Source organism: Mytilus californianus, unplaced genomic scaffold, assembly GCF_021869535.1.
Source record: "Mytilus californianus isolate M0D057914Y unplaced genomic scaffold, xbMytCali1.0.p SCAF_5, whole genome shotgun sequence".
NCBI lineage: Eukaryota > Metazoa > Mollusca > Bivalvia > Mytilida > Mytilidae > Mytilus > Mytilus californianus.
The window spans coordinates 99,034,319-99,052,050 of record NW_026262701.1 but is presented as its reverse complement, the minus strand read 5'-3'; the positions used below and the strand labels follow the sequence as shown (position 1 = coordinate 99,052,050).

The window sequence follows — 17,732 nt, the reverse complement described above, 5'->3', positions numbered from 1 at the left end:
TGAAAGTGTGATGAGTGAAATTGTCAGTTATGATGGCAAACACAAAGCGAAATCAAGAGCAGTTGGTTCTAATAACATAAACGGTACCAATGTTTCTGCACCAGGTGTGCATTTCGACAACCAATATCTCTTCAGTGATGCTCGAAAACAGTTTTAACGTTATGAAACTTGGTCTTATTTGCAACTGCATGAATGTTTATTTCATTTGGCCTTGCATCTTATAAATAAGATCTTCATTACTACAAGAGAGGCGAAAGATACCAAAGGGACATTTAAACTCATAGATTGAAAATAAACTGACAACGCCATGGCTAAAAAAGAAAAAGACCAACAGACAATCAACAGTACACAAACCACAACATAGAAAACAAAAAAACTGAGCAACACGGAACCACACCAAAAACCGGGGACATGGACAGCGGACACTAAATATCACAGAATATTGTACAAATATGACAGTAACTGCTATCTTAAAATTATAACCAGAAACAACACTATTATTCATTTTAGATTTTAAAAATTCTAGACAACCACAATTTATAAAGCAAGTTGAAGATCTAGAGGGTTTAAGGCATTATTTTGCGGACACCAATAATACATACATTACTGGGATAACGTTTTATACAATATACATGAAACGGTTAATTTAATGTCATATTCTTCCTCAGTATAGATACTTTCAAAGAAAGTCATCGGTTCAGTTGATTAAATACTGAAACCATTACACTTATATGACAGTATCTTGAGCAAATTAACTTTCATATACAGAAGCAAAAATAAAGAAATAGACAAAAAAAAAATAATAAGCCCGAGACCAATAAACTTAATGAATGTCCCAAGTCGTCTCATTGGCAAGCATACCATATCTCCTTATTTTTACATTGAAGACTGTTAAATAGATTCAACACGAATATGTGTCCATATGGAACCATTCCCCGCTCGCACTATCACATTTCCATGTCCAGTGAACCCCACAATGTGGGTCAAAACCATATTTTGTCATATTTGTGTTTAAAGTTCAAATCATAATGAACATTTATGATAAGTTTCAAATTGATGTAAACACTAATATATGGTTAACTACCTAAGCTTAACCTACTTGTACCTGAAACGGGAAGGACAGACGAAGGGAGAAACGAACAGATCGGAACACATATTGCACCCTACTATCGTAGGCGGGGAATAAAATAATAATCATGATTACTTTAAGCATAGTAAAAAGAATAACCAAACTAGAATATCACACACTGCTGTAATAGACAAACGTATCAATTGAAGAAGAAAAGGATTGACAAAAATACTACACTCCAAGGTAAAATAAAAAAAGGTGGAAGTCCCTAAAGCCTGACAAAATTAAACGCTCGACTATATCAACCAACGAAACGAAACGAAACAACTGTCATATTCCTGATTTGGTACAGGCATTTTTCTGAAGAAACGAATTTTAATAAATATAAAAAAAACTTTGCATATAAACAATTTGATGGTTTTCACTCACTGAACCTAAACAGGAAAAATAAACAAATATCACAGTTGTAGCTGTTTGCTGCATAACAAGTTTTCTATCACAACTAGTGGCCAATCACCGTTCTGCATCTTGCCCTATTCTGGTCGGTAATTCTAGAGCAGTTAGTCTTTTGGTCTTTTCTTTAGAGCGAATAATACAAGAGATGTTCGCCTATTTGGTTTGTTATTTGATCGTTTTAATGCTCCTTAGTCTCTAGGTTGGAAGAATGCATAAAACTATTATAACTGCATAATAGTATACTTTTGTAATTGCAACCGGATGGGCTGTATTTAAATAGTATTCTGAAACGAATCAAAATGAATTAATACTAAATGTGCTGATCTAATTGATTGGTGTACAAACAAATTGATTAAGCTTTTTACATGCGATCAACAGTAATGAGTAGAAATAATTTATATTATGGAAAAAGAGAAGATTTAATACAATTCCGACAGAAGGATACTAGTTAATGTATACCAAATGTGCGGATGGAATTGATAGATTCAAGCAAAATTGATAATGATGTTTTTACATACGATCCTTTTTTTAAATACAAAATGTAATTCATAATGTGGAAAAAGATTTCGTCTAAATTTGTAAAAGAGGACACTAGATTAATGTATATAAGACAAAGATCCCATTGAAGTTATATGTAATAACCAATATAGCAAAAAGTAAAATAACAAAAATACCGAACTCCAAGCGAAATTCAAAACGGAAAGTCCTTTATAAAATGGCAAAATCAAAAGCTCAAATAATAGCAGATATCGTAAGGTAATCTATATTAAAATCAGTGAGTAATGACACGTATCGTGAGATAAGCTATCCAAAAACTCAAACGCAAATGAACTTTTTACTTGTATTCTCTAAATTTTTTGGAAGGTCTTCAATATTAAGATTATTTGTGTCTAATCTAGTTGTCATAATTCTTTTTAAAAAATCGGATTTTCGTGTCTGTTTTTTAATTCTTAGGCAAGTATAAATCCTAGTTTTTAATTTTTCACTTTGTTTACCTCATCCTTTAACAGCTTACCTTAGAATATGTGCTATTGCTCACTGTTTTGATAGCTCATCTCACGATATTTGCTATTATCCACTTTTTTTTATATAGATTACCTTACGATATCTGCCATTGTTCACTGTTTTAATAGCTTACCTTACAATATGTATCATTGTCAACTTCCACGGTTTTAATAGCTTACCTTAAACGATATCTTCCATTGCTCACGGTATTAATAGCTTACGTTACGATATCTGTCATTGCTCAAGGTATAAATAGCTTACCTTACGGTATCTGCCATTGTTCACTGTTTTAATAGCTTACCTTACAATATGTATCATTGTCAACTTCCACGGTTTTAATAGCTTACGTTACGATATCTTCCATTGCTCACGGTATTAATAGCTTACCTTACGATATCTGCCATTGCTCACGTTATTAATTGCTTACCTTACGATTTATGCCATTGCTCATGGTATGTAAAGCTTACCTTACGATATCTGCCAACTATTATTAAAGACGTGAACAATTACAAGTCATCGTAATGGTTTTCTTTCTTGTTTTTAGGTCTTTGGTGAGTGGTAGCCTCAATAATAATCATATAAAATCTCCTTACGTATATTATGTGTAACCGAAAAAGGTCTTACCACAAAATATTTCATCGGATTTATCTTCACAATCCATGTAGCCATCACATACATTAGACCGAGGTATACACTGATCATAACTTTGACATTCAAATCCGTCGAGACAAGGGTTTATCAATACAGCTTTACTTGGGTTACTGACATCTCCTGCAATATAAAAGATAAATATGAGATTAATGGCTGCATTGGTCTTCATTTTAAATGACATTAGTACAGCCCAACTTAAACCCTCCAACACTAAACACAAATATTATATGGAAGGCTATGCGGATTAAACTGTGTTAGCATCATGGCTCTACAGAGGTTACACATAAAACAATCCGTTCATGATGTCAAGAGTATGAATTCCTACACAGGCGAAATAGGTATGTAGGTGTTCATGAAACATTTAATCTGTACATCATTTTTGAAGCATTGCTTTAAAATCAAAAGCAGTAAGTTAATTTTAACAGAGTTCATTGATGTATTGTGATAGCTTTGTTAATTTACGCATACACTTTGATAAGTGAATAAAGTCCAACTTTGTTTAACATACATACATACATACATACATAGGGTTCTTAGATATTGAATAATATTAACAAAAATAATAATTTTTGTTGTCGTGTGTATATGATATTTTTTGTGTGTGACTTTGTTTATTATCATTGTGTCATTTGTGTTTTATGTTGATTGTGCATAGTCCTATGTAGTATATAGTTGTTTACATGTATAAGTGTTGTATACTGTACATTGTGTTGTGTTGATTGTGTATATTTGTTTGTGAATTTAAAATTTCAGATTTGATTTAAGATTTAAAATTTAATTTTCAATTTAAATTTAGAAACATCAGATAAATTTATCATACAAGTTAAACATTTAAATAGTAACTTAATATATTAAAGTTAAAATTTGTACGCATAGTAGTTAAACTTGTTTGAGTGTTAAGTTGCATGTTCCTTTGTAACAGGTAGTTCTTTAACAACTGCACCACCTATCCATACTCCTAAACCTTACCTATTGCATGTAATACACATACATCCATTTCAACTTCTGATTTTTTTTTCTTGATTCTCTTGACTGTATATTTTTCAGGATAGGATAGTTCTTAGGATTTTGATTCTGATTTAAGTTGACATTTGAGACTTAGACTTACATTGACAATTTGATTTGATATTCAGAGTAACATAGTAAGTATTGTTGTTTCATAGTTTTAGATTGTGAACGTAAAAGATTCACATATCTATTACACACTTTTGTAGGTAGAAGCAGATTATTTATATTATTATTATTTGGTAGGTACATTTGATAAATTGTATATATATATATATATATAGTATATATTGATATACTGGGATTGAGATTAGATCTTTTTGATATTTGGTATATAGATTTTTTTTTTATATTTGGTATACACATACACACTGATATGGCCAAGAAGGGAGGAACCGAGGAGGTCCCTATTGAACAACCTACTACTCCATTAGTTGAGACTCCACCACCTGCACTACATGAGATCATGGAAGCATTTGCCAAGACAGGAGTCAAACCAAAGGCTGATACCTTGATAAAAGGCATTAATAGTTTAGCAATGTCAGTGTTGGACAGGAATACAAATTTATCTTGGGAGATTAGTTTTTCCTAAAATTAGCATTTAGATCCAACCAGTAACATCTGGTGAAAAGTTATAAAAAAATTGAAGGAATCACTAAAAATGTTTTTCGTAAGAATGTATAAAGTGTAAAAATATTTGGATGTCTGAAAACACTTTAACCACAGACTGAAGCTTAAAGTTGACACCGACGACGGATTGTTGGATCGCTATGTCTCTCTTCCGCAACAGACTGGATAGAAAATAATAGAATGTTCCAAGTTAAAACCCACGTTTTATCAAAAGATCGAAAGTTAAGCAATGCATATGTAGTTTTTTTTTCAAATACGAATGAATCATTGTTTTGCATTAGATGTCATGTAAAACAAAATTTTGCCAATATATAGTCTGCTACGAATATTCCCCCAAGATAGTCCTCAACTGCATATGTAGGGTTCAATAAATTAAATTTGAAGCCTTGTATCTATGATGAGTTTCTTAAAATTATAATTATTGTCTGTAAAAATTTTAAAAAAAACTTGTAAGTTTATTATTTTAACTCTCAATATTCGAATTCTACAAGCCATTATCAATACTGTACAAGCAAAAGAAATACAGTGAAAAATGACCATATCTCCTTCAAGATGTACGTTGACATATGTGTCTGTTGTTTAATTTAACACCAGAAGTCGCCTTACTTCCTGCTACATGATAATCTACATTATACGCAAAAAGAAGTGATTAAGGATATACCATTTGCGTCAGTGAATGAAAGTTGTATCTTTTTTTTGCTATAGAAAATCGTGAAGTACAGTCGTGAATAAGACTTTTATGTATATGTAATGTATAGACTTTACGTACAGATATCAGGAATTCTTTATTAAAACACTTAACAATGATCTTAACAAGACATGAAAAGATCAAATATTTTAAATGTTCTATCTGACATGCACATCCTTCAATTTTTGTAGCAAAAATATAGTCACAAAATAAACTTTCGTTTTAGAAGACAAATATGCATTTATAAAAGTTTTACTGAGCGATTCAAAAGATTGACAAATTCTTACCTTTGTCTTTTTTTAAAGTCCATCTGTTCCATAAATCTTCAAAAGAAAACAAATATGTCATCCAAAATAAAAATAAAAATGTTGGTACATATGAGCGCTCTGAGCAATAAGTTACAAAATGCAGACCTTTTGAAGTGAGCGCATTGAACGACTGCGGAATACTACATTTAATTTCGAGCGGTCGGTATCAAATAATTATGTATGGTTTTCATGAGCAATGCATTACAATTTTTTTCTTTTCTAACAAGTTATCGGTGATATATTTGGATGAATAATCATTAACCATACTCAGTATCTCAGAACAAATGTAAGCTTGTTTGACTTGCACATCATTCTTAGTGTGAATAATTAGAGGCAAAAGTAGTTTACCGATGTTCAAGAGACAAAGCATGTCTTCATTAACTGGTTACCTACCTACCTACCTGACATAGAGCATAACAGATGTGGTGTTTCGTCTGTATTGTCGCCACAATGGTCAACTGAGTCGCACATTAAGTTCTTATCAATGCACCACAGGTTTCCACATAAGTAATCTGAAGGCTTGGAACATCCAGCTATAAAATATCATAACAGAAATATCAATAAATGATAGCTATATTTCCTATAAACTAGATTTTAAGTAGTGAATCTAAGGTACCTACATCTGTAGTTAATATACACAACTCAATACAATAGACATATAAGGACTCTAACTGTCGTAGTCTTCGTGTTGATTGAAGAGGTAGGACCATATTTTGTGATTAATTTCGCACCAGGGACATTTAATAAAAATTCCAAATATTCACTTAATTATCACCCCGATAGCACAAATACAGGGATAATTGTTTCTAACTCATGGTACCATCAAATTCGTAATTACCAGATTATTCCGACATGTTATAGTATGTAAGTTTTTAAAAAATCCAACTTTTAACCATGAATTGTTAGTTTAATTAATAGTTATAATCATTGTCTTGTTATTAATTAAACTAGAAGGTGACACAGTCGTCACATTTTTACTCACAATGAACTGAGCTTTAGGGTTTTTGTAAGTTTAAAACCGATCCAATGAGTCAATCCTTTTCCAACTTTGATTTTTAGTTTGTTCTTATGTTGTGCTATTACACCACTGTCAATGGTTAGGGGAGAGTTGAGCACTGACAAACATGTTTGATATAGCTCACAATGCGGTATGGGTTTTGTTCATTGTTGAAGGCCGTGCGGTGACCTATAGTTGTTAACCTCTACATCATTTGGTATCTGGTGAAGAGTTGCATCATTGGCAAACATACCACATTTTCTTATTCTTATATCAACCCCATCCATATTCTTAATGTGCCTGTACCAAGTCAAGAGCATGCATTCAATTCAAGGTTGTCGTTAAATGCAGTCTGTCTTTTTTTGTGTGTTTATTGATTTAAAAGCATCAATCAGGCCGTTAGTTTAATTGCTTCACATTTTGTCATGCCAAGGCATTTTGAAGCTCACTTTACGATTCCAACTTTTAACCACGAATTGTTAGATATAATTAATAGTTATAATCATTGTCTTGTTATCAAGAAACTAGAAAATGACACTTTCGTCACATTTTTCAGTCACAATGAACTGAGCTTTAGGGTTTTTGTATGTTTAATACCGATCCAATGAGTCAAGCCTTTTCCAACAGGAATTTTTAGTTTGTTCTTATGTTGTGCTATTACACCACTGTCAAAGGTTAGGGGAGAGTTGAGCACTGACAAACATGTTTGATATAGCTCACAATGCGGTAAGGGTTTTGTTCATTGTTGAAGGCCGTGCGGTGACCTATAGTTGTTAAACTCTACATCATTTGGTATCTGGTGAAGAGTTGCATCATTGGCAAACATACCACATTTTCTTATTCTTATATCAACCCCATCCATATTCTTAATGTGCCTGTACCAAGTCAAGAGCATGCATTCAATTCAAGGTTGTCGTTAAATGCAGTCTGTCTTTTTTTGTGTGTTTATTGATTTAAAAGCATCAATCAGGCCGTTAGTTTAATTGCTTCACATTTTGTCATGCCAGGGCATTTTGAAGCTCACTTTACGATTCCAACTTTTAACCACGAATTGTTAGATATAATTAATAGTTATAATCATTGTCTTGTTATCAAGAAACTAGAAAATGACACTTTCGTCACATTTTTCAGTCACAATGAACTGAGCTTTAGGGTTTTTGTATGTTTAATACCGATCCAATGAGTCAAGCCTTTTCCAACAGGAATTTTTAGTTTGTTCTTATGTTGTGCTATTACACCACTGTCAATGGTTAGGGGAGAGTTGAGCACTGACAAACATGTTTGATATAGCTCACAATGCGGTAAGGGTTTTGTTCATTGTTGAAGGCCGTGCGATGACCTATAGTTGTTAAACTCTACATCATTTGGTATCTGGTGAAGAGTTGCATCATTGGCAAACATACCACATTTTCTTATTCTTATATCAACCCCATCCATATTCTTTATGTGCCTGTACCAAGTCATGAGCATGCATTCAGTTCAAGTTCAAGGTTGTTTAGTTGTGTAAATCCTTCTTCTTTGGTCTTTGGAAGATAGTTGTCTCATTGTCAATAATAACACATCTCCTGATATTTAAATCTAGTTTTCAATGTTGTTTGTTTTTTACACACGTATTATTTTGATTTGTCTTGTATCTCCTTGAGTTTTATAATTCAAAACTTTTCGTTTTACTTTCTAAAAATACACGTTGTTCAGTAATAAATGATGCAAATTACCGTCTGTAGCATTGTCAACAACTGTATATATAAATTTAAGTTTGTCCTCGGGTTCTAATGCCCCTCGCAGTCTGATATAGACCGTGTCAGTTGAGCTCAACCACATTCCATAGCTGATGTTACTGGAAGAGAAAGAGACAATAAGTTTTCCCAGTGAAGTAGCCCCATTTCTCATTTCCAAACTGTTGTTACCATACTTTATCCATCCTGCAACAAAAGACAAACGAATCGAATTTAGAACTTAACTAAAAAAAAAGGAAGGGTCAGAGTACATGCGAATGTTCAAAATTGAGAAAATGATTACCAATTAACAACAGTTAAGATTTGTATCAGCAGACAAGTATCATTAAAGTAGGGAAACGCTAAAGTTATCGTATGGCTAAATTGAATTCTTACCTTGACCCATAACGATCTCCACCAATCGAAGTAGAATACCATCTGACGTTCGTCCTTGGGGCCGCTTTATTATCCATATACAGTCATATATCGCTGGCTTTATTTTCATTACTTGACTTAATTCAAGAACCCCTCCCGGTTTCTTGTCAAGTTTTAAACTGCAATCTACAAAATAAACGATTGAAGAATGTAAACATGACAACAACGAAAGAATAATATAAACTAGCGACAAGGAAATGCAATAATACAATTTAGTGTTTAAAATGAACCTGTATGTAATTATTATATGAATAATCAGTCATCATATGTTCTATTCACATTATCATTGTGTATTTCATACTTTAGATTCTTTGATACATTTGTACCGATCGGAAATTCAGGGAAAATAGAATTATCTGATCGCAGTTACTTGCTACTGGTTAAGATAGTCGGTTCGACAAACATGGTACGATTTAAAGGTCAATGCTAAACGTAGCGCAAAAGTTCTCTTTCTCCCTCCCCCACTAGATAAAAGAATTATGCACTTACTGTTATTTGGTTTATCTGCCCAAAACTTTTCTGAAATGGAAACATATCATTTGTTAAAAGTGTTTTCAGTACTTGTAATTCATTTCATAAAAGAATTTTCAGAAGTGTTGTTATTTTAATGTCGCGCTAGAAAACTGTTCTCGACTGTACCCTGAGTACACATTATCATTTTGTACAAATTATAATTTGTACACAACAATTGTACAAATTATAATTGTATGTGAACTTAATACAAATTGTAATTTGTCCAAAAATGCTTGTACAAATTACAATTTGACTAAAATTCACAAATTGTTTTCAGCATATGAGTGAATCATGACAGTGGGAATTGCACAACATCTTTTGCTTTTTACATTTACATTTAGAAGTGCTATATCCCGCCTTATGCATTTACATGAACGAAAACCCTGACCATAAGTTTTTTTAAAGCTTTCTAACTGATTCACGCTTCATTGTAAAAAGTATTAACATGAATACCGAACTTCAAGGTAAGTTCAAAAAGGGAGAGGTCCATAAAATATTACAGAATAAAACGCTAGACTATACTTATCAACAGAGAGAATGAAAAACAACCGTCATATTCCTGTCTTGGTACAGGCATTTACCGAAAAAACTTGTGGTATAAACATGTGATTTAGCTAGACAAACCACCCTCTTGTATGACAATTGTCCACAGTTCCGTTATAATGAAAAAAGTGGGAGAGCAACCCAAACAGACATAATTGGTTAAAATGACAATAAATGAGATCCAACAGCAAAAACTGTGTAAACATAAATCACAGACATACAAAACAACTGACTAAAACATTCAAACAAACAAACAAACAAATCCGACAGAGACGTCAACAATAAAAGTCCCTACAGCCACTAGAACACACAGCACATCAAATCACAAGGAAACACTAGCATACAAGGGTATACGAAATGAAAACAACATATAAATACCTCATGGATGAATGGGTGAATAATGTCCATAAATTAGTACCCTGAAGGCAAGAATCATTACGTCTAATAATCGTATGGCATAATTTGTTGTTCGTTGTGTGGTATTTTATGTAAAACAAACGTTATTCTTGGAGTTAGATTTAAGATTTCTTAAAGCAGAAAAACGCCAAACTGAAAGATCAAAAGTTACCTTGAAAATGCATAGTTTCAATTATCCAATTTGTGTATTATCGTGATATGCCATCCCCAGTTTGACTTTGGGGAAACTTTTTTAAAAAATCCGGACTTTATATAGATCATGCTTAACTTAATTATATAACGCCCTTCTTTGAAGAAAAAGTTGAAGTCGATATTTTGCGACTTTATAACAATACCATACTATCTAAAGACTAAAAGTAAACATCAGTTGATGTACATCTTTTCGTCGCACATAATGTATTCATCTTGGAGTTTGGAACTTAAATTCATGTTTACTTGTTTCATACATCAGTTGGAAATCTGATAACAAAAAAATATCACCATTGTAATCACTGACAAATAGAACTCTTCAATGTTTAAACGTTCTCTGAAAGGACGATATTGATTATAAATTCACAAGAAAACGTTCCAATAAATAGTTATAATAAAAAAAAACTTGATTACTATATATTGCTATCATTTCCGTCATAACATAACGAATAATGAAAGCAGCAGACAATATGAGTTATGTGTAAGATGGTTTAAGATGTTGATGTGCGAATAAATTCCTCACATGCCAACCTCAATTTATATGTTTACTGACTGTAATCGTTATTGAAACATACAATTCTCCATATATGCATAATAACTAGGAAGGGTAAGGGAAAAAATACCAAAAGAATCGAGTGACTTGCGGCAAGTGTTGACTTTAATTACCATTTGTATGGAGCACAACTAGTGCTGTAGGATATGCTCACCTTTCGGGGGCACCTGAGTTATCTCCTGGGTTTATATGAGGTTCGTGTTACTCAATCTTTAGTTTTGTTGTGTTTTAAAGACAATGGTTTATCTTTTCGTATTTTTTCTATTTGTCCATAGTATTGTCTCTTTTTCTTCGACTTATCATTTTCCATTGTACCCTTGGTATCTTCTGTTTATTTTTTTTAAATCAGTGTCCAAAAGAACTCATATGGGGCAAAGACTACACAATTTTCATTTGTTTGGTACGTCATTTGCTTAAAAATATGCATTAGACGGACTCATAATTTATTATCAACTCCTTTGAAAACGATAATTCATCAAACTTAATTTTATTTAGCAGTAATATTGTTGGTAATACTACACAAACATTTTATGCTGATTTAAGCTTTAACTTGGATAACTGCATGTCTATTTTCTAAAATTTGATGCATGTCATTTATTAAAAGTGTGTCAGTAATTTCATTCATTAATAAAAGATTAGCACACATTTTCAAAAGTGTTATATTTTATTGAATCAATTTTAATGTCGCCTGAAAATTACGCTCGACTGTGCCCTTTTCGTATATCACAATGAAATGACATTAATAACACGTAGGAACAAATTTCTGATGAGTTGTCCCATTAATAATAAATCATCGTTTAAGTTGTCTAGTATAACTGCATATTTATGTACTGATTGTTTTTCGTCATGTAGAAAAATGCTGACCTTTTCTGCATCAATTAAGTAAATACTCAGTAAATGATTAAATAATCTCCACAAATTAATACACTGGAGACAATAACCCTTACGTCTAATTTATCATATGACACAATTTCTTCCAACTTTTAATGTACTTTCTATAAAAACAAACTCTATGCTTACAGTTACGATTAAACAGTCTTAAGTATATGAACAGTATAATGAAACAGTAAAAGTACTCCTGATTATGTTTAGTTTTTGAATTGTATAATATGTTATATTCAGTTTATCTGTACCAATTCAGGAATAAGACGGTTGTTAGAGGTTTTGATTTTGCCATTTTATAAAGAACTTTCCGTTTTGAATTTCCCTTGGAGTTCGGTATTTATGTTATTTTACTTTTTATTCGATTTTTGGGATATCGCTAAACAGAAAAGTAAAAGTACAAATTGTATGAGTAAAAGAAAAAAAGATACATATTTAAGAAATAAAGTTATGAAAGTTTGTTCAGAAAGATCTATACGACAAAAACAATAATTCCTCATATATTTTGTTTTAAAATTAAGGAGGTAAATGTTTGTTATAGGAGTAAAACCACCATTGTTTTTCCCCTATAGTCTTTTTTAAAAAGGCACTTTTCAAAAAAAATTGCAGAATTTATCTTTGTTTCAAATAAAGAAATACTTGGCATGAGAAAAGTTTTATCCTGTCCAGTACTTCAGATAAAATAACACATAACATTTCATTGCATATAAGACAATAACCATCACTGGAAGTTAACCAATCAAATGTTCACCCCTTTTTTCATGTTTACAAGCTTTAGTAACCATGTAACCTCAAGTTTCCAAAATATTTTATAAAAACACCCAATAAAAAAAGAATGGTGCTTTGAAACACCCAAGATATATGTTTATGACTCAGAACTGCAATGAAATGAAGGATTAATTTCCTACAACTGTCAAATTCAAGGAAACAATTTTATCGACCCATTTTCGTATGAAACCGGATGTGACGTACTATGATTTGGTGGTATTACACCTTATAATACACTAATATTAAAAAACTTTTCATGAATCAAAGAATTTTCAATATTAGTAACAAGTATGTCCAATTCAAAAGTGTCTTTACTTGTTGTGAGTATTTCTTTTGTATAATCTGTCTTAAATTGAGTTTAAAATACAGTATTTGTTAAAACAATTATGGTATTTTTTTTTAAATTAAATTTATGATTTATGTATTACAAAGTTTTTCTGAAATACGATGGAGAATCAATTAAACAATAACACAACTGAGTAAATAAATATACATGTAAACATACAGTCTTCATCCACAGTATGCAAATATGTTGATCGTCTAAGTCTAATAAAATTTGAGAATGAATTAAACTTTATAAGACTATAAAAGATAAAGAGAAGATACCGTTTGGCAGTAAAAACATAGGTGCAATGAAAAGTAAACAGACAACGCCATGGCAAAAAAAAAAACAAAAGGAAAACAACAATAAGAAATTAATACACAGAAAACTAAAGATCGATCAACACAAACCCAGTTAAAAGCGGCAGTGAACACAGGTGCTCCTCTAGTGGTATACGCAATGTTACTTAATATACGTTGATGTCTAATATGACGATGAGCAATCACACAATTGCGGAAAGGTTTATGTCTCTTAACTAACCCCAAGGCATCACAAGTTAAAAAACCCTTGGGCATGCAAATTCTCCTACTCTTAAACTTAACAGATATAAAAGTTTAAGATCTGTCATCAACACGAAATTCACGTTAGGACAAAACAAATTAAAACATATATCAAAATTAAAATAAAGTTTGGAAGGCCGCCTAAAAAATATAAAAGGATTGGGAGGATTAAACCAAAAGAACATAAAAAAAGCCAGCCCCATTAATGGTCATCTCCGTTTGAAGAGTTTCAACCTTAGTTCTAATAACATCTTTTCTATCAGCAATCAAACTCTTACTTAAGAGTTACATACTATACGCACAGTGAGATTCAGGTTTCACACTTAAAAATTCTAAAAGATTTGTAAGAGAACACTTAATGAATTAGACTCTCCTTGTGCAATAGTCTAAAACATATAACTTCCATACCCATAACACAAGTATTCTTCATTTTGAATTTTCTTATATTTAACTGTGTCAAATCCACTCCATCTTTGATTGTTGGAATCTATGTCTAATTTGAAAATATGAAATCTTTCCGTATTTTCTGTTTAAAATTTCAACAAAACTGGTTTATGTTGGATAAAAACTTTTCAATTTTAGACATATAGAACGGATTGTATTTGAAAATTTCGTAAACCACACACTACGGTTTATATAACCTTTACGTGTGTTAGTTTCAATTAGAAATGTAAAAAGACTTACATGTACTAGTATTGACAAGAAATACATTTGTTTTGTTGAATTTTTCAGAACAAGTTACATACAGTAATAGGATGTTCACTTATATCCATGTATCTAAAAAAAATAGATTCCAAAAATTCGGAGTCGGAATGTTTTCGATACAGTGTTACTACCTGCTACAAAGAAATATGAGGCTTTGAATCCGATTGGTTGACAACATCTATGGTTACTTTTGCCGGTTACAAATACGACTATAATGGTACTGGAATGTGATACAATTACCGGACGGCTATTCCGTCTATAAACACCAGCAGGTTTGGGGGCATACAGGCCATCATACATCTAGAATGTAAATTTAATTTGCTCATAAATATTTGAATTTAACATCTACTTGTATGTTGTAAATAATTTGCGAAGTAAAACATGCACTTTAAATTTCACCTCAGAATGATTTAAAACAATCATTTTAATATCAAGAAGAAAAAAAAGTAAAATATCCATTTCAACCATATAAATTCTCCCAGAAATCATGAATTTCTAGTGTAAAAACTCATTATAGATACATGGATATACTAGTACAACAAAATGTGACAAAGCCCTTAACCAAAACCATATAAAGTAATAATTAATGAAATATAAAATAATACCATTAGAGAACACACTTTTAAAATAGTTTAAGTTGGGTCAAAATAGCGATGATATAGAAAACCATAGTTGGAAACATTTTAGAACATTTTTCCCAATCAGACAGAAAATCTTCATATTAAAAAGTTATTTAGAGAACTTTTCTTTCACCACAATATGTAAAGTATCACTTACTTATGAAAATAATAATACGCCTAATTGCACTCAAATTGACATATATCCGACAACCAAAATCAAGTACTATATCTATTTGGAAATCATTTGATGATGTGCATGGATATGCGAAAGAGCAAGAAATATTATTCTACATTGATAATATCGTGGATAAAAATAACAGACGCAAACGCACTTCTTTTATTTTTTGTCGTTGCTGTTAATGACTTTATCACTTATACAAACACCGATTTTTCTACATAATATATCAAAACACATGTCTGTATGCTGTCACTGAGTTCAATTGAGATCTCAAAGCGATAATTCCTTCAAAAATATACAAATGCCAAGTGTCTAAGACTGTATATGCCAAAGCACCTTTTCTTTTCTATTTGCATTAGGTAATTTGATTGTACCAAAACTTACATTTAAAAAACCTAAAACTCTATATTGATTTGTTATTAACGTATTATTCACAATGTCCTGTCAAAACATTATATGGATGTTATATACATTGTTAAAGGTCGTCTGGTCACCTGAATTTGTATGATTCGGGTTGTTATAAACAAATATCTAAACAACTTTTATTTTTACAAAAAGGAGTAGTGAGGTATATAGCTCTAACGTATCAAACATATAATTCAAGGCTAAAAATTAATTTAACATTAAGGAAATCCATTTTTTTTAAAATGAACTTTAAATCTATTTACTTTGAGCATTTGGCACAATCATGAATTTGAACGAATACGTCGGCAAATCCTGTTATGAAGATCAGTTATAGTTAAAAAGGCGTATAGGTTAGCACACCAGACTCCAGCAGACTAAGTTTGGTTCATTTTTTTAATAACACATAGTATCACTAAACTTAGACAGTTGACTAATAAACTGGTCTATCTACCAGCTCATGGTGATCGAATTGCATTTCTTTCTATCATCTACATGTTATTTGCCCAAAAGTATCTTATCATCAGAACGTTCCTGTTTTAATATTTAAGCACATTTTTACCTGTATTTCACTTTCCCTGGCTATTTCCCAGTCATCAAACACTAATCTGATATGTCCATAAGGATCTAGATTTTGTAAGGTATATGTAAATGTTTCGCCATTTAGAGCATACCCATCTGGAAAGTTTGGTGACGTGATGTATCCACTCGGTTCCTTTGTTGGGAAAGGTGATGTTACCATGCCTTGCTTAGTTTCCAGCTTCTCTGTAATGATGAATCATGTCAACAATATAGTTTTGCGTTTTAGTATATTCTTTTAAAAGATAAAGCATTCTAAATTACTGAAAGGATTTAAAATCATTTGTCTTCATTAAAGTAGAATTCATTTACACAGAAAAATGCCAGTAAAAATATTTCTAAATTAATGATGAATTCTTGCTGTACGGAATAAGTCCAATTGAAACCAAAACATCGTTTGATATTTTTGTCTCCAAAAAATTAAGACACATATTTTAGAATCATATATGTAGTCAATCTTTTACTTTAACTTAATTTTCATTAATTTGCACATTTAAATTCCCTGCTACATGTGTCTATTCCCATTTTTATTTGGTTTGTTGTTTACCGTGTTTCCTGAAGGACATCGAAAGCTGAATGACTTTGAAAAGTTTTTTTTTTGCGATTTATTGATTATACTCTGGCATTGTTAGTTTAATTTTTTGGAGGTAAACATTTTAAAAATTGTAATGAATAGCTTTCATTTCATTTATTTGACTTTATTGTAAAAATTAGAGATTATCATAGTAAAGGTTTAATAATATTTCGCCTATTCTTACTTCGACACAAATTACATTTTTTTCTAGAAGATGGCAATGATTATACATAAAGCAAGCTATTTAATAGCCTTGTTTTTTTTAAATATTTTTTTATCATTTTCTTATTAAATTAACGGTTGATTGTTGAACAACATTAAATCTGCATACAAAAATACATTATACAATGTTTTTAACTTCCGCCAGTGTTTGATAAAATGTAAAAACTTGGTCTCTCTGATTTTAACCAAGACGACCACAGAGAAGGTGTAAACATTAACACGGGGTGCATTCAATTAGAAGCAACACTAGTTAACCGATGTTTAAATCTCATAAATCCGATCAAAGCATACCATCTCTGCTCTTTGATCGGGTTGTTGTCTCGTTGACACATTCCCCGTTTCCATTCTCAATCCTATCAGTTAAGGTAAAAATAACCTGGGGAAATCACATGCAATCCAAATAGAGCAAAACAGGGTGCTTCGATTGGATAAACTTTCATGCTATGTACGCATCATCCACCAGGACAACCAACACTCTTTCCAAATGCCAAAATAAGAAATAGGACATAATCGGTAGAGTTACATCTCAGATGACTATTTTGGCATCGGAAGATAAAAAAAAAAGACAGATAAATCATGTCTTTTGAGCTGCAACACAAACACGTCGTACTGATCAACCAATTCGTGATCATGACTTTTAAATGTATGCTGTGTTGATTTCGGTCGTTCTACCTCGTTACCATGTGGTGCAGTTTTTTTTTGTCAGTAGTACATCCCTGTATATGAATTCAGTACAATGTGAGCAA

General features: G+C 31.6%; 1 protein-coding gene across 1 annotated transcript in view; it reads right to left on the bottom strand.

Annotated features, from left to right (window-relative positions):
* Positions 1 to 1,424: 1,424 nt before the first annotated feature.
* The window catches only part of LOC127700395 (uncharacterized), a 38,988-nt gene continuing 22,680 nt past the window's right edge, over positions 1,425 to 17,732 (bottom strand). The window contains exons 5-13 of the mRNA XM_052203842.1: positions 16,174 to 16,376; positions 14,543 to 14,711; positions 9,449 to 9,478; positions 8,921 to 9,085; positions 8,525 to 8,731; positions 6,214 to 6,345; positions 5,792 to 5,827; positions 3,155 to 3,301; positions 1,425 to 1,809 (exon numbers count right to left, since the gene is read on the bottom strand). Of these exons, the coding sequence (XP_052059802.1) occupies positions 1,721 to 1,809; positions 3,155 to 3,301; positions 5,792 to 5,827; positions 6,214 to 6,345; positions 8,525 to 8,731; positions 8,921 to 9,085; positions 9,449 to 9,478; positions 14,543 to 14,711; positions 16,174 to 16,376 (1,178 nt within the window). The 3' untranslated portion in view covers positions 1,425 to 1,720. The remainder of the gene's footprint in view (positions 1,810 to 3,154; positions 3,302 to 5,791; positions 5,828 to 6,213; positions 6,346 to 8,524; positions 8,732 to 8,920; positions 9,086 to 9,448; positions 9,479 to 14,542; positions 14,712 to 16,173; positions 16,377 to 17,732) is intronic.